This window comes from Schistocerca nitens, chromosome 8 (assembly GCF_023898315.1).
Source record: "Schistocerca nitens isolate TAMUIC-IGC-003100 chromosome 8, iqSchNite1.1, whole genome shotgun sequence".
Lineage (NCBI taxonomy): Eukaryota > Metazoa > Arthropoda > Insecta > Orthoptera > Acrididae > Schistocerca > Schistocerca nitens.
In genome coordinates, this window is record NC_064621.1 from 358,249,924 (window position 1) to 358,268,636 (window position 18,713).

An 18,713-nucleotide genomic window follows, 5' to 3' on the forward strand; every position below is an offset into this window, starting at 1 on the left:
AAGTAATGCAGCACTTTTTTTCTGAAAACAGGTTGGTTAAATTCATGATTCCAATACACCATATACACCATATATTCCCCCACTCTTTTGGTTACGAAATCCTATTTAGCAACATAATCTGCGTTCAATGCGACGCCCTTACGCCACCTTACTCGGAGAGCCTGTGTACCGACATGACAACACTCTACTGGTCGATATCGGAGCCAACATCTTGCTACATCAATAACCTCCCCATCATCCACGTGCTGCTTCCCGCGGAGTGTACCCTTCATTAGGCAAACGGAAGTAGGCGAGATGCGAGATCCGGGCTGTAGGGTGGACGAGGAGAAACAGTCCAATGAAGTTTTGTGAGCTCTTCTCAGGTGCGCAGACTTGTGTGAGGTCTTGCATCGTCATGGAAAAGGAGAAGTTCGTTTGCAATTTTGCGGCGATGAACACGCTGAAGCCCTTTCTTCAATTGCCTGAGGTAGCACAATACGCATCAGAGTAGATCGTTGCACCATGACGGAGAACATCAAACAGAATAAACCATTCAGAGTCCCAGAAGACCGTCGCCAAGATTGAGGTTGAGGGTGCAGCTTTGAACTTTCTCTTCGGACAAGATGTGATGTGGAGGCACTCCATGCACTGCCGTTTTGTTACCGGTTCGAAGTGATCACCCCATGTTTCATCACCTGTGACGATGTTCGACAAAAATTTATCGCGATCAGCCTCGTAATGCACAAGCAACTATGTACAGGTGGTCCTTCGTTGCTCTTCATGGTCTTCTGTTAGGCGGCGAGTAACCCAGTGGGCACAAACCTTTGATTACCGCAACTAGTAGAGGAACGAGTCAACACTACTATGTCCTGTGGTGCACCAAGATTTTTGTGACCCGTTAATCACTTTGAACGAGACTGTCCGCACGTTCCAACATTGTAGGAGTCACAGCTGCGTGCGGCCGGGCGGCACGCGCGAGATCGGACAGGTTTTCGCGACCCTGTTGCAATGATGACAGACGCCTCGCCCAACAACTCACCGTGTTTTCGTTCACTGCCAGGTCTCCGTAGACATTCTGCAAACGCCTACGAATATATGCGATGCTCTGATTTTCCACCAAAAGAAACTCACTGATAGCTCTCTGCTTGGAGAGCAGCACCATTACAGACGATATTTTGAGCGCCGCCACATATCGGAACTTCATGGAACTACAGGGGCTGAAGCGCGAATATTCCACGATGTCCCACAAAAGATTCCGCATTTTTTCAACTCAAACGGCCCGGAAAAAAATGTTTTGCATTAGTTATTGATCTTCCCCTCGTAAAACAAAGACCATCTATGTCTTAAGACACTTCGTCCATGACTCCTGAAATTGACGGCTGCCTCGATACACGAACGATAGCTGGCATGGGTTTGACGCAATGCGAAACGTGCCGCTGCAGCCGGTACTCACCGAGACCTTGGCGTGTCCGCCGCCGGAGCCGCACATAGGCATGTAGAGGCTGCTGGACGAAGACACGCTGATCCGGTCGCCCTCCTCAGCAGACAGGAAGCTGTCCGGCAGCGACTTGGGCGGCGGTGGCGGCGTCTGGTACATCCCCCCGTCGCTGGCCCTGCAACACGAGCGATACCTCTAACTTCATAGTTATTCACTTAATGACCATGTACTTTGGTGTAAGCACTGTCGCCTGTTCCCTCGTTATTGTGCATAATTGTGTTGTTAACTTTCGTTCGGTTCTGCTTCTGAATTGCGTGCAGTAATTCTACACTCTTTCACATTAGTTCTGTACTTAAAGTTTTGTCGTTGCTTGTAACGATTGTGATCCCACAGTCGACTATCACACTCGACAACGGCCAGATACTCAGTTTACAGGTTTACTCTCGTCGTGGAGCGGCTCTGTCTGGGCAGCTGTTTGTTTTTATTATTATTTTTCTTTCCTGTCTCAGACATTATGTCTGGTTAAAAATGGAAAGTGACGCGGACCTTGATCAAGCGTGACTTCCTTTTAACTGTACGGTATATGTTACATTGCATTTAGGAACTTTCGGGTAATTGAACATTTATCAATAATTACAGATTTCTGTAGTTGTAGATATATGTTTGGATGTAGCTGTATTGCGTTGATATACTGGTGGATATTGTGTGGTATGACTACGGTAGTTGATAGTATAATTGGTATAATGTCAACTTTATCCTGATGCCACATGTCCTTGACTTCCTCAGCCAGTTGGATGTATTTTTCAATTTTTTTCCTGTTTTCTTCTGTATATTTGTTGTATTGGGTATGGATATTTCGATTAGTTGTGTTAATTTCATCTTTTTATTGGTGAGTATGATGTCAGGTTTGTTATGTGTTGTTGTTTTATCTGTTATAATGGTTCTGTCCCAGTATTATTATTATTTCTTTCTATATTATTATTATTATTATTATTATTATTATTATTATTATTATCTTGTATGCAGCAAGCCGTGTCTATTCACCATAATTACACCAAGCGGTTGGCAGAATGTTTACGATCAATGTTCTTTTATTTGGTTTTTAACATTACATGCGACAACCAGACCATTTATATGTTGACTTAGAAGGATTGCCAGCCGCAGTGGCCGAGCGGTTCTAGACACTTCAAACCGGAACTGCGCGACTGCTACGGTCGCAGGTTCGAATCCTGCCTCGGGCATGGATGTATGTGATGTCCTTAGAACTACTTAAACGTAACTAACCTAAGGGGACTAAGGACTTAAGATGTTAAGTCCCATAGTGCTCAGAGCCATTTGAACCATTTCGGTGAGGTAAGGATGTAATCAGTGAAAGTCTTTACGACGCCGTAGCTTTAGCACATTCTCCTATTTTGTTTAACTCAGGCAACCTGAAGATGTTCGAAGAAACGAAAACGGTCGTGTCACAATGAATGTGAAACAATACAGCTGGTTTTCATTAATAATTAATACCTCTAACTGTTAACGGCGTGAGAAAAACTACACCACGCTCTTTACATGGACGGAAATAACATACTGTCGGTTTTCGGAAAGCGTTCGATAGAAGCTCACGAAACATCTGGCCAAATTCGTCATTATATTTAGGAGTACTTAGCAAATGGAAGGATGACGATGATCAGCTGGAGAGACAAAGTAACAAATGAAGTGTGCTTAGAAGAGTACAGGAAACCAGATCTCTGTGGAGGCACATCCAAACAAGAATAGACAAATTTAAACTTGTAGGGCACATCCTACGACCCAACATCATCATTGGAACAATAGCAGAAGGAGCTACTGAGGGAAGGAATCGCCGGGGGCGACCAAGGATATCATACATGCAACAGATCATGAATGACGTTGGATGTAACACATACGTGGAAATGAAGAGGAAGGCAGACAGAAGAGAGGAATGGCGATCTGCTGCAAACCAACCTCAGGGTTGAACACTAAAATAAGAAGCAAATGGAATGCAGCATATTATTCTTAGTGAAGACGAAGCTTTGTACCTAAGCTCCCTTCGGACATACACCAATGAGTATTTTATGACCGTTATGGTTCTGAATATGTATACAAATGACATAGTGGACAATATTTAAAGCTCCATAAGGTTGTGCAAGGATGATGCTGTTCTGTACAAGGAAGTCGTAACGCTCAGTACTCGTACACTGAGGCGCCACGCAGGAAGACCTGCAGAGAATCGACACCTGGTGCAGGGTTTGGCACCTGACCGTCATCCTAGACAAATATAACAGTTGTACATTAATAGTTGCAAAGACTTGTTATTTCTTTGATTACTCAAAAACCGCTGGAAACAGTCGCCCATTAAATATCTGAGTGTGTATGCGCGGAGCGAAATAAAATGGAACGACTACATAAACCTAGTCATAGAACGAGATTAGTTGCAAGGATCTCCATGAAGTGTAGTCCACCCACGAAGAAATTGCCTTAAAAAAAAAAAACTTCATTCGGCCGATACTTGTTTATTATTTTCAGCCATAATGGCTATGTTTGTGAACCGTGACTGTGTGGGCTAATTATTTATTTCAAGTTTCTGCTACCATTTACTTTTTATTTTATGCTTAATCTAACATAATGCAACGCGTTTCGAACATGTTCTGTTCGTCTTCAGGCGTTTATACATACATACATACAGAAATGTTACTTAAAAATAAACAGTCTTAAACTAGATTAATCTAAAACACTTTGTCCATTGTTTTTTTACTGTAGCTGCTGGTGTGGCATTTGGGGGGAAGCAGGGGGGCAGTGTGTGGCTAGAAATCGAAATCAGTGATGTCTTCTACTGGTTACAATTTCATCATCTTGAAATTGTAAGTGATCAATTGTCATATAAAAGCCTTTCACGCTCATAGTCAGCCACAAAGAAGAATACCAGCAGAAGACATCACTGATTTCGATTTCTAGCCATACACTGTTCCCCTCCTTCCCCCCGAATGCCACACCAGCAGCTACAGTAAAAAACAATGGACAAAGTGTTCTAGATTAATCTAGTTTAAGACTGTTTATTTTTAAATAACATTTCTCTATGTATGTATGTATAAACGCCTGAAGACGAACAGAACATGTTCGAAACGCGTTGCATTATGTTAGATTAAGCATAAAATAAAAAGTGACTGGTAGCAGGAACTTGAAATAAATAACGATACTTGTTTGTCGCTCCTCAGCCTTGTCCCGCAACCACGTAGGACTGATCAAGGCAAAACAGAAAAAAAAGCAGAGCGTTTTGTCACGTCCTCTTTTAGTAAACGCGAAATCGTCGCTAAGGTACTCACTCACCCAACTCCAGAAGCACACGCTACAAGAGAGGCATAATTAAGAAGTGGTTTACTATTGCAGTTCTGAGAGTGTACGTTCCTGGGCGAGTCCGCTAACATATTGGTTCCTCCTGCATATATCTCGCGGAACGTCCGTGAAAGTAACATTAGAGATTAGATTTCACACGGAGGTTTGTTCCCGTGCACCATTAGCGACTGGAACGGGAAAGGAGGGGAAGTACATCCACGTACTAACCACCCACCGTATAAATATTTATTGATGAACACTCACAAAGCGTTCTAGAACAATGCCTATCTTCAGCGGATTCGGGCCTGGTGGTCTAGTTGTTGTCTAGTTTGTAAAGCGCGTGCCTGGTATCAGAGAGGTCGCGGGATTGAATTCCGGTCGGGCTAAGCAGATTTTCAGTCTGCCTTTAACGTAACCTACATCTCTGAACGATGCGAAGAGTCCCTAGGAACGACTAGTGGTTCGAATTCCACATTAAACTATAGATCCCCTTTCTCCGGTTGGATAACTGGGGAAGGTTAGGGACACGCAAGTCGCCGAAGCGGCGTCCAGTTGAAAGACTCGCATCAGGCCACCAAGTCACATGAAATAATTATTGTCGTTAACAGCAACAGAATTAAAAAAAAAAGTGAACGATCACGACGATTAAAGTGTATCCGATTTATGTGTATCATATGCACATATAAGAATAAACATTATCAGTTTTTAACAAACGAACGTTTATTTTGTTTCCAACTACACGTGTTTCACCTATTCGTACTAGGTAACATCACTGAAGTATAAAACAAGATAACTGGTTAACGGTATATATCTTGTTATGGGACATACAGTGTTTCTGGGTATAATATTTAGTTTTTCCTACTGTGTACAATTATACTGTATAAAACTGACGAGGAGAACATAGCAAGTGCCATAATCTGATTTCCCAGAAATTTCGCCCAGTGGAAGAGGAGCCAGAATTAGCAAAGACGTATATCAGATATCCGTAGATACTCCGCCGTTTCTGAGAAGACCATGGTCAAAGATTTCGACGTACTTTAGACGCCTTTTAGCTTGCGATATTCCCAGTCGAAATGAAGGCACAGTGGCTAGCGTTGTCTAGAAAATGTTACATTCGGCTACTTGGAGACCATTTGCAACTATTCGTGGACTTCATGTTCCCATACAACGACGGAAGTTTTATAGATGACAATGCGCCATGTCACAACTGTTCACGATTGGTTTGATGAACATTTTGGACAATTCGAGCGAATGATATGGCTATACATCGTCCGGCATTAATCTCATCGAACATTTATGGGAGATAATCGTGGGGTGAGTTCGTGCACAAAATACTGCGCCGGCAACACTTTCGCGATTATAGGCGACTACAGAGGTAACATTGCTCACTGTTTCTGCAGGGGACACTTCCAACGACAATTCCCCGCCGGGCAAAAGGAGGTTGGACACAATATTTGAAGGTATCCCATGACCTTTATCAGTTCAGTGTATTTCGTAACATGTTTCATTTACACTTGGCCTGCTGTACACAAGATTGTCGAGACGTTGCTGTTAAAGCACGTCACACACTTCGACGGCAGCTCTCTTGACGTCATCCTGTCTATGACAAGGGTTCCTGCGACGTCACACTGCAAGTTTCAGCTGGTTTTAAGGTTGTTCACTCGGGTTCATATCAAAGGTTAGCGCAGAGCTGTCCATTCGGATGATTCCTGCAAGCTGGAAAAAGGCGTTTGCGAGGTGGGTATGTTGTACTGGTGCACTAGCGTGCTGACAGACGAAACAGTCGCCCAAATGTTTATTGTAGAACTTAAGAAAAGGTAGGAGTAGTGATGAGAGGCTTCAGAGAAGAGGGCCAAAACCTGACGGACCTACCTCCCTGTTGAACCGACGGATCTGCTACTTGAGATGTGCATTGGTACCTGGACAATAAAGATAATCGGAAGTCAGACAAACGCTGCTCTCGACGGTGAAGAGAACGCGACACCATTGATCAGGGTTTCTTTCCAAGTGTTCCTTGGCCCACCTTTCTCGCGCTCAACGGTAATGAGAGGTTTGTATTGTTGTACGGACGCCTAAGGGAAAAACTGATGACGCAGGAGCGGTTGCACACTGTTTGAGTTAACACATACCTTCCAGATACCAACAAAAAGGCAGTGGGCAGTTCTGTTGCATTCTCTTCGGGATACCTACGCGGTATCCTACTTGTAGATCGCGGTCGTAAACTGGTGCTGTTGACTGCGGGTGACTCTTAACAGGCAGCTCTTCAGTGTTGTCTGTCTCATAATGGAGGTTAAACGTTGGAATAACATCACTATGGCGTACACAAATTCGGTGGATCACTTCCCAATCTGACAACCCTTCGTGGCATCTTCACAGACCTAACACGGTGAACAAGTCGCTTTGTTCCGCTCACGATCGAAAACACTGCGCGATCTACTAACAAAAACAAATTTTGCAAACCAAGAAAGTGATGCAAATTTTTTTTATGGATTATGGCTCAAATGGCTCTGAGCACTATGGGACTTAACATCTATGGTCATCAGTCCCCTAGAACTTAGAACTACTTAAACCTAACTAACCTAAGGACAGCACACAACACCCAGCCATCACGAGGCAGAGAAAATCCCTGACCCCGCCGGGAATCGAACCCGGGAACCCGGGCGTGGGAAGCGAGAACGCTACCGCACGACCACGAGATGCGGGCTATGGATTATGTACTGCAATTGACAGCTCTTTGCAATATTTCTACAGGGTATAGACTCTTAACGAAACACTAAAAAGTACTTGTTCTACTATTGATCCCGTTATGTTTTAAATGTAATTTTTCCACATTAAAGCAAACCTTCATATTTGCGAATATGCCACTATTATTAGAATAAAACGTCAGTTAACGCAGCGTATAAGTAGGCTTGCTGTTCAAATAGCTCTGAGCACTATGAGACTTAATAGCTGAGGTCATCAGTCCCCTAGAACTAAGAACTACTTAAACCTAACTAACCTAAGAACATCACATACATCCATGCCCGAGGCAGGATTCGAACCTGCGACCGTAGCGGTCGCGCGGTTCCAGATTGAATCGCCTAGAACCGCTCGGCCACTCCTGCCGGCAGGCTTGCTGTTCTTCTCTGTACACTTTACTGGGCTGATCGCCGCATGTAAGTGATATTGACATGAAATACCTGAAGAAACCTGCAACACTCTCAGCATGCATCCCACAGTAGCAAATTCCCATTTGTAAATACTTTTTTCAGTCTGCCTTAAAGGTCACTCCTCGCGAGGTAAGGAAATAAGATTTGAGGCACAGTTTGGACACCGCATAAAAAGAATGCAAAATGGACGATTTCGAAGGGAGAGAGGATACAGCCAAAATGTTGAATGAATTTCGAGGACACTTCTGGGCCACGGACGACATTTTTGAGATACAAAAAAGCATTTGCAATAGTGTGAATTTTAAAAAAACAAAGTCAGCAATGACGTGGATTTCCGGAATGCTTATCGTCTACATGGAAGAGAAACGTAAATATTGCGACAAAATATCGCTATGGGTTGTTTCGTTGTCAAGTATAGAAAAATGTCCGCCTCTCGCTAAAAGGGAAGTAGTCCTCCATCAGAAAAGTCCAACACTAAAAAATTGGAACGATAAGCAGGAACACCTGCGGAGGATCGACGCATGCTGCAGGGGTTGGTAACCAGCCCTCAACATGATCTAATGTAACATACTGACCATTAATTACCGAAGACGCCTCCTATTTTCTTAGTACACAATTGCCGAACAATCGTTCGAAACAGTCGTATCCATGAGATACAAGAGCAATTCGGAAAGTAAGGTCCGATCGATAGCGAGATGGCAACCGCAGTGAAAATCCGATGAAGCTTCGCACAGATGTGTTGGCAGTGTCTCTAGTATGCTCGTCGATCGCATCACTCTTTTCAGATCTGAGTGCACTATCATCATGTAAAGATACCTGGCTATCAGCGGCGAAGCGTGGTATATTCTATAGGGTAGGATGGGAATTACGAATTTCGAAAAAAGAAAAAAACTTAAAACAAAAACTCGTAAACTTACCGTTAGATCTTTTTATACATTAGTTTTATCCTTCCCGTCCTTTTTCTTGCTGTAAACACTGACAACACGAAATATGAACTCCTGGCGTTTCGATGAAGATTTCACAGTTCCCTTCTCTATAGCCAAAATCAAATTAGATAGTCTGTCGTCTGTCACTGCGTTGCGAAGGTAGGCTTTAACGTTTTTTAATGTATTCAATCTTCTTTCGCAAGACGCGGTGGTTGCTAGAATTGCAAGACCCAACGACAAAATAATTTCACTCACTCAGAAAAGACGTCTTTTACATCGTTGTTTGTAATGGATTTAAGGAGGGACAGAGCTTTGTCGTTTATGCTCGCTGCTGTAAATAAACAAAAGTTCTCCTTCCAGTTTTTCACTGTCAAGGAAAGGATATATCTTATGTGGTTTTTCTTTACATATCGGGAAAGTGTTGGGCTACTGTAACCTGAGAACTTTTCTCCTTTACGAGCTCTGTAAAATCTGTTTCGTGAAAGTCCTGGAATCTAGTTTTCATGTTTACTACCAATGTGTCAACTATTTCGAATGCCAGTCCTCTCAATTTTCGAGTACTTCCTTCTGTTTCGTTAAAATCAGTTTCAGATACTCCGCTGAATTTATAAGGCTCTTAGCTTCCACTATGTATTTCAGAATGATTCCCTCTCGTCTTAGTCTTTCAACAGCCTTATGTACACCATTTAGCCCAATTACTTGATGTACGGAATTATCATTCCGCCCTTAGTTGTTTGTCACATCATTAACTGCCGCTCTTAGTTCTGTATAGTGAAGAATAATGGTTTGTCCAACGAGTGAATGAAAATTCCACTTGTTTCACAAGAACTTGTTAGATTAAATCCTCTTTCCCTCAGAAGTTCACTTCTTTTACTGAAAAGGCTAAAAAAAGCATGAAATCCTGATAGATTTGCCACAAAAAAATTTACATACAGTACGTAGGTTTTTTACAAGCATAGAGGAGAACTAGGTTCAACTGATGTGCGTAGCAATGTATAAAGAGAGCACGATGATATGCTTGTTTCAAAATGCACACCATAATACTTCCCTGCCACTGCACTGCAGCCGTCGTATGTTTGCGATACTAGTTTCTTTTCATCAATATTCCAACTGCTTAGGACTTGCGACAAAATAGCGGCTATGCCTTGTGCACTTCGGTCTTTGGGTGCGTCATAAAACCCTACGAATCTCTCTCATATTTCTCCTGATTCGTTATTTGCAGAACGAAAAATTACACTCATTTGAATTCTAGTCGACACATCTGTTGTTTCGTCGGCTTTTGCTGACATAAATGGACTATTTTAAACTTCATATGAAATTGCTCCTTAACAACATCCGTAATACGAGCTATTAATTAAATGCGTGAGTCAGAGGAAGTCCCTTTAAGTACTCCATAGTATGATAAATGATCTTTCACGTATGGTTCTTCTTTGACCACCAAATCCGAACGTTCTAAATAATTTCCTATATTTACTGACCCTACAAATTCGTCATGACCCAGAAGAGCTGATTCTTGCCGTGCTAAAAAGCAGTCAGTCTAAGTAAGTCTCTTCATTACTCTACTTTGTCGATCAACCTTCTCGTTAGGTTTCAAAGCTTCCAGGCGTGTTGCTTCTGAAAAAATATGATCAGTACTTACTGCACCTAGCTGATTGCATTTAACAGCTGATGTGATGTGATATGTGAAATGGAACATTTATGCTTTTTAGCTTTCGAAAGGAAATTTTGAAGACACTCTGCGCCTACTCCCACTTACGCCATTCAAAACTGTCATTACCCATTCCAAACAGAACGCAGCAAAAACAAAAAAGTTTGTTGCTACGCTGCCACTTAACCATGGTTTTGAACGGTACCATTCCGTTTGGAAATATCTTACAAATTTTTCATATGATATTTTTAATAGACAATACACAGATTGGGCATCGACTTCCGTTCTTTCACCAGGAGTTTATTTTAAAAAATCGGGGGACGAACGCAAGAGTTTTCAGTTAAAAATTTCAGTGGACCTTGTAATCAAATAAACGCGTCCATGGCAGTTTGAGGTAGTCAGCAACACCTCGTGTTGCAAGACAATGATTTGAATATTAGACAACTCACAGTTTACCTTTCTACAACACAATGACTTGACAAATTGAAAATGACATTTCATATGTGACAGAGCACACCGAAATATACTTCACTAATCAGTTAATCACTACCACAACTTATTACATTTCAACTACAAAATTCATATTCCAAGTTTCACCGTAAGCGCATCTAGTACAGTTCATATGAAAACCTACAGACACGCTACGGAACTACCAACGTTTGAAATACATCTACATCCATACTCCGCAGGCCACCTGGCGGTGTGTGGCGGAGGGTACCCTGAGTACCTCTATCGGTTCTCCCTTCTATTCCAGTCTCGTATTGTTCGTGGAAAGAAGGATTGTTGGTATGCTTCTGTGTGGGCTCTAATCTCTCTGATTTTATCCTCATGGTCTCTTCGCGAGATATACGTAGGAGGGAGCAATATACTGCTTGACTCTTCGGTGAAGGTATGTTCTCGAAACTTTAACAAAAGCCCGTTCCGAGCTACTGAGCGTCTCTCCTGCAGAGTCTTCCACTGGAGTTTATCTATCATCTCCGCAACGCTTTCGCGATTACTAAATGATCCTGTAACGAAGCGCGCTGCTCTCCGTTGGATCTTCTCTATGTCTTCTATCAACCCTATCTGGTACGGATCCCACACTGCTGAGCAGTATTCAAGCAGTGGGCGGACAAGCGTACAGTAACCTACTTCCTTTGTTTTCGGATTGCATTTCTTTAGGATTCTTCCAATGAATCTCGTCTGGCATCTGCTTTACCGACATCAACTTTATATGATCATTCCATTTTAAATCACTCCTAATGCGTACTCCCAGATAATTTATGGAATTAACTGCTTCCAGTTGCTGACCTGCTATTTTGTAGCTAAATGATAAGGGATCTATCTTTCTATGTATTCGCAGCACATTACACTTGTCTAAATTGAGATTCAATTACCATTCCCTGCACCATGCGTCAATTCGCTGCAGATCCTCCTGCATTTCAGTACAATTTTCCATTGTTGCAACCTCTCGATACACCACAGCATCATCTGCAAAAAGCCTCAGTGAACTTCCGATCTCATCCACAAGGTCATTTATGTATATTGTGAATAGCAACGGTCCTATGACACTCCCCTGCGGCACACCTGAAATCACTCTTACTTCGGAAGACTTCTCTCCATTGAGAATAACATGCTGCGTTCTGTTATCTAGGAGCTCTTCAATCCAATCACACAATTGGTCTGATAGTCCATATGCTCTTACTTTGTTCATTAAACGACTGTGGGGAACTGTATCGAACGCCTTGCGGAAGTCAAGAAACACGGCATCTACCTGTGAACCCGTGTCTATAGCCCTCTGAGTATCGTGGACGAATAGCGCGAGCTGGGTTTCACACGACCGTCTTTTTCGAAACCCATGCTGATTCCTACAGAGTAGATTTCTAGTCTCCAGAAAAGTCATTATACTCGAACATAATACGTGTTCCAAAATTCTACAACTGATCGACGTTAGAGATCTATAGTTCTGCACATCTGTTCGACGTCCCTTCTTGAAAACGGGGATGACCTGTGCCCTTCTCCAATCCTTTGGAACGCTACGCACTTCCAGAGACCTACGGTACACCGCTGCAAGAAGGGGGGGCAAGTTCCTTCGCGTACTCTGTGTAAAATCGAACTGGTATCCCATCAGGTCCAGCGGCCTTTCCTCTTTTGAGCGATTTTAATTGTTTCTCTATCCCCCTGTCGTCTATTTCGATATCTACCATTCTGTCATCTGTACGACAATCTAGAGAAGGAACTACAGTGCAGTCTTCCTCTGTGAAACAGCTTTGGAAAAAGACATTTAGTATTTCGGCCTTTAGTCTGTCATCCTCTGTTTCAGTACCATTTTGGTCACAGAGTGTCTGGACATTTTGTTTTGATCCACCTACCGCTTTGACATAAGACCAAAATTTCTTAGGATTTTCTGCCAAGTCTGTACATAGAACTTTACTTTCGAATTCATTGAACGCCTCTCGCATAGCCCTCCTCACACTACATTTCGCTTCGCGTAATTTTTGTTTGTCTGTAAGGCTTTGGCTATGTTTATGTTTGCTGTGAAGTTCCCTTTGCTTCCGCAGCAGTTTTCTAACTCGGTTGTTGTACCACGGTGGCTCTTTTCCATCTCTTACGATCTTGCTTGGCACATACTCATCTAACGCATATTGTCGATGGTTTTGAACTTTGTCCACTGATCCTCAACACTATCTGTACTTGAGACAAAACTTTTCTGTTGAGCCGTCAGGTACTCTGTAATCTGCTTTTTGTCACTTTTGCTAAACAGAAAAATCTTCCTACCTTTTTTAATATTTCTATTTACGGCTGAAATCATCGATGCCGTAACCGCTTTATGATCGCTGATTCCCTGTTCTGCGTTAACTGTTTCAAATAGTTCGGGTCTGTTTGTCACCAGAAGGTCTAATATGTTATCGCCACGAGCCAGTTCTCTGTTTAACTGCTCAAGGTAGTTTTCAGATGAAGCACTTAAAAAAATTTCACTGGATTCTTTGTCCCTGCCACCCGTTATGAACGTTTGAGTCTCCCAGTCTATATCCGGTAAATTAAAATCTCCACCCAGAAGTATAACATGGTGGGGAAATCTACTCGAAATATTTTCCAAATTATCCTTCAGGTGCTCAGCCACAACAACCACAACAAAATACGTAAGTAAGGCTACTAAATTTTAATCTGAGGAACAATGGAAATACATATGCTATTCCCAATCATCTTGTAACAACATCCAATGACGCATTCACATTTATTTTCTATGAATTATGAATGTCTTCTAGTTCTTTGTGTTTTAAACAAACACTTAAATTGAGAGTTATATTCTGCCCAGCTTGCTGCTAACGTGTTAGACGATGCGAAGTAGCGCCATCTGTTAGGTAACTGCTGAATGATTTATTATTCCACTTAGGTGTGTATCCACCTGCTGGCGAGAAGCAGAAACCAATCAAACGCCAACTTTTAAAAGCCGTATCCACTCTGCAGAAAACCGTCAGGCAAGTGAAAGAAATAGGCATGCTCGCTACAAACAAGCAATTCCGAGTGGCTACTGGTTGCAAAGCGAGAGGAGTGATGCATTATACCGGTGCATGCATATACGAAGTTCAAAGGCAAAATATTTGAAAACATTTGGGAGATTACGTGATCAGATCGGATTAAATTCAGTTTGGACGAATTATTTTGGGAATTTTTGGGTAGGCTCAGCCTTAGATCCTTAACGTACGCTTCCCCACTGCTGGCTACGAAGACAACATTTTGGAACGGACTATAAGCTGCAGATCAGGGTAGCGAATTGGCGGAAAGCACAGACGGCTGCCTTTTATGACGAGCGTATTGGCAAGTTGGTACAATGCTACGAGAAATGTCTCAGTTAAAGCGGTGACTATGCAGAGAAGTAGCTGGAAGTTGTATTCCAAATAAAAAAAAAAATCATTTCACTGTGGTTTCCATTTCGCGATCTATCGGACGTTACTTTTCAAATAGCCCTCGTATCTTGCGTACCGAGCGAATTATAGTATAAAGACAACATAAAACTAGTGTCAGGAAAGGGACATTCCAGACATATTCATGGAAAGAATGCTCAGGAAGTGTGGTCCCTCCCACGAAGCAGGTAGCTCGCAAAACCATCGTTGAACGGATACTCGTATTTCATTGAAGGACACGGTAATGGTCCCACTTCTGCAGTTACTTAATTAACAAGTATATACTTTGTTACATTTCACACAACCGGCCTATTTGGAGTTAACAGGCCATTCTCAAGGGCCACGGAAGTGAACACATAAAGTGCCAACGGAGTCGATGATGACCGTTACTGCAGTCAGCAAATATTCTATTTTAATCTTGACGCTTACTCGCGTATGTTCTCGCTTTCTGAACTGCCATGTCCGCGGATAGTAGTCGAGCATATTACGTCATGTTGTTGGCACCTTAGAATGGCCGGTAAGGTCGTAGTTGCTCAATCGTGCGAAACGTAATAAAGCAAATACTTGTTTATTAAGCAACAGCCAAGGCGAAATCATTACAATGGTGTTCAACAAATTTACGGCTATGGTACCCTACATGAAGCAAATGAGAGAGATATTTGATTGCTGCACTTCGTTCTAAGACCTTCACCAAGTAGGAGTGATACATCAAACCGATAACACTGAAAGAAGAGCAGCGCGTTTCGTCAAGGGTTTGCTTAATACGCACGAAAACCTACTGAAGGTGCTGGAAATGGAAATATGCCATGTGGCTAGGGCGTCCCGTCGGGTAGACCGTTCGCTTGGTGGAAGTCTTTCCAATTGACGCTACTTCGGCGACTTGCGTTCGATGGGAATGACATGATGATGATGATGATGATTAGGACAACAAAACACCCAGTCCCTGAGCGGAGAAAATCTCCGGCCCAGCCGGGAATCGAACCCGGGCCGTTAGGTATGACATTCAGTCGCGCTGACCACTCAGCTGCCAGGGACGGACACCGAAGGTGTTTATCCCACTCCAGTGGGAAACGCTATAGAGGAGGAGTTGTGTACCACGGTGTGATTTACTGTCTAAACTTGGAGAGTATACGATCTTAATCCTTTATTTGGCACACGCAGAAATATTGTGAAGGAAAACTATTAAGTTACTTATATCATATGCATACGATCACGTGAACAATTTTACACGCATTTTTTGGAAAATATAGTGTTTTGACTGTAAGTAACATCGACCACAAAAGAAGCACTGATACTATAACGTAAATGCTTCAATGTTGTTCTATGGCTGCAAAAATCGTTGCATTTTGCAGCATTTCATGTGAAATGTCTTAAAACAATTCGATTTTGGTACAAAGCACAGAATGATTCCATATTTTCCACATTTCTCAATCCAGTGCCCCTGAGGGCGAAGCCTACACCACCCCTTTTAGCCGTTACTCTGGCCAGTGACCAAATCTGTCGTATCGTACATTTTTCTCTGGATCAGGACGTGCTGTTTCCTCCTTATTCAGGTCCTGCTGTCCATCCGGTACTCAAGCACGGTTCCCTATTTCCAACAAAGATAATTCCATTTGTAAAGTCCCAGGTAAGAAATCACTAACATTAGTATAGTATAACTCACGTTCAATACTTTCGTTTACAAGCAGTTTTCGTTGCATTAGAAAACAAGAGAGCCACAAAATAGGAAGACACTAATACACCGGTAACTGACGCTTACATAACCTTGCACGGCGTCTGCTAAAGTTGCACAGTATCAGCGACTTTTCATCAAATAGTACAGAATACCGCTCTACATGCGTGCTTAACTGTTGCCTGCGAGCCGGCCGAAGTGGCCGTGCGGTTAAAGGCGCTGCAGTCTGGAACCGCAAGACCGCTACGGTCGCAGGTTCGAATCCTGCCTCGGGCATGGATGTTTGTGATGTCCTTAGGTTAGTTAGGTTTAACTAGTTCTAAGTTCTAGGGGACTAATGACCTCAGAAGTTGAGTCCCATAGTGCTCAGAGCCATTTGAACCATTTTTTGTTGCCTGCGAGCACCACTACCAATCCAAAGACGGAACTTAAGACGTTTTGCAGTAAACAAGTGGGGACTTTGATGTAGCCTGAGGGCAACAAAGCCAAATAAGTGGTTAAAATCGCTTCCTTTTTATATACAGGGTGACAATTATTGAACTATATGAAAGAAATGTAAATTAATTGTAAACTACGGTGTGCACATACTTTATTCAACATATAAACGTTACTAGAGATATTCGGATTTAGCTTATGTCATGTTAGATATATCTGCTACCATTGACGATGATGTGGCGCAGACGAACAGCGAAATTCTGCATGACCCGCAGAAGTGTCGGAAAATCGATGCTGTCGATGACCTCCAGAATTGCTGTTTTCAACTCAGCAATGGTTTTGGGGTTATTGCTGTACACCTTGTCTTTAATATAGCCCCACCAAAAGCAGTCGCATGCATTCAGATCGGGAGAATATGGCGGCAACTGAAGCCCACAACAGTGCCTCTGGGTACCCCAGAACCAGAATGTGGTCTCCAAAGTGCTTCTCCAGGACATCACTCTCCTGCTTCTCATTTTGCATGAACCACACATTTTTTCGAAATCAGAGTCACGTTGTATAATGGGCATAAAATCATCTTCCAAAACCTTCACGTACCGTTCGGTAATCACCGTGCCATCAAGGAAAATCGCACCGATTATCCATGAGTGGACACTGCACACCACAAAGTGACCGGTTGAAGAGACTTCTCGGTCGCGAGACGCCGATTCTCAGTCACTCAAATGCGCCAATTTTGTTTTTTGACGAACCCTTCAAATGAATGTGGACTTGGTCCCTAAACCAAACAACAAGGCGCATACTAATTCCCATCGTGATCCGCGCCCAACCGTGCAGTTTGAACGTCCTGATGCAAACCGTTCGTAAGTTATGACGATTTTATTTCATATAGTTCAATAATTGTCACCCTGTATGATTCACGCAAGGAACATGAAGGTAGAATTAGAGACATCTTAGTTTATACGGAGGTTTTCCAACAGTCGTTATTCTGGTCCACCACTCGTGTGATTGCAACACGAAAGGAAGCGAAGTGGTCTGCACAGTTCAGGCACAAAAGTTTGTGCGCAGATCTCGTGTTTACCGCGTAGTACTCGGAAGCAAATCAGTTTTCTAGCGGATTGACGCAAGAGAGCTACCAGGCAGATGGCGCTAAGGCAGCGCGGCACAGCGAGCCACTGTCTGCACGGCCACAAGTCGTCGCTGTTAAAAAGGTCGACGCATGCGCTCGGAAAACCAAACACTTTGGGCTGCTCGCTGGATGGCTGGCTGGCTGGCTGGCTGGCTGGCTGCTGCCGAGGAAGGTCACTCCACTTAATTTACTGTTGTTTGCACCCGTCAACGCGCTCGCTGAACTTCGCAAAACATTTGAATAACTTACCAGTTTGCAGTCTCCTGTAACGGGAGGACAGGCGTATTAACGGCTGCCTCCGGGTACTCCACGTTAACAAGCTACGCCGACGAGGCAAGAATATATTAGTTCTGCCGGACGGCTACAGTTTGTAGTTCGTTCGCGGAGCTTTCGGCTCGAAAGGTGAAAGACAATATTTGCCAGGTGTTCCGGAATCGCTAGGGTGTATTGTTTGAATTGTGAACGGCAGGTCACCAACTTGAAGATTAAGTCACCATGCAGAGAGGGGGAGAAACTTTGTAGCTCGCTGCGATTATAAAAAAAAAGTGGGGGGCGGGGGGGACCGAAGAAAAAATGGTATAAATCGAGAGGAGGTTTACTAACGAACCCCCGACATCAACAAAAGCAGACACTTGTACTCTTTTGTTCGTAAGAACCTAGCCTCCTTGCTTTGCTCCAGACGCCTCAAATTAATAAGGGGGGCGTCGGCGGCGGTTGAAAACGACATCCGTGAGAGGGCGTCCCTTAGCGGGCCGGCCCCGAATGAGAAATCTTACTTTGCATTTTTAATTACATACTAATCTGGCGGCGCGCCGGCATTCACGGGACGGCTACATTCACTGGGGGTGCCCTTTCAGCGCCGGCCGCTAAAGAAACCTTATTCACGGACGGCCCACCTCCCGCTACCTCTTCTGTAATCTAAAGTCAATGTTTGCCCATCTTAAACTGGAGGCGCACTCATTAAAAAATTGCTCAGGAAGCAAACTTTTTCCACCTTGGTTAGTTAAGAATCGCGAGATCCGCCGGGTATATTTTTTAAATATCCTTGCGGCGCGCCTGAGTAGCTCGTATTTACTCCTTAATGCCGCGTGGCCCGCGGACGCAGAAAGGCCGC

General features: G+C 43.3%; 1 protein-coding gene across 1 annotated transcript in view; it reads right to left on the minus strand.

Annotated features, from left to right (window-relative positions):
- Nucleotides 1-18,713, minus strand: part of LOC126199566 (ankyrin repeat and SAM domain-containing protein 1A-like) — a 576,756-nt gene that overhangs the window by 121,727 nt on the left and 436,316 nt on the right. The window contains exon 8 of the mRNA XM_049936488.1: nt 1,433-1,592. Within this exon, the coding sequence (XP_049792445.1) occupies nt 1,433-1,592 (160 nt within the window). The remainder of the gene's footprint in view (nt 1-1,432; nt 1,593-18,713) is intronic.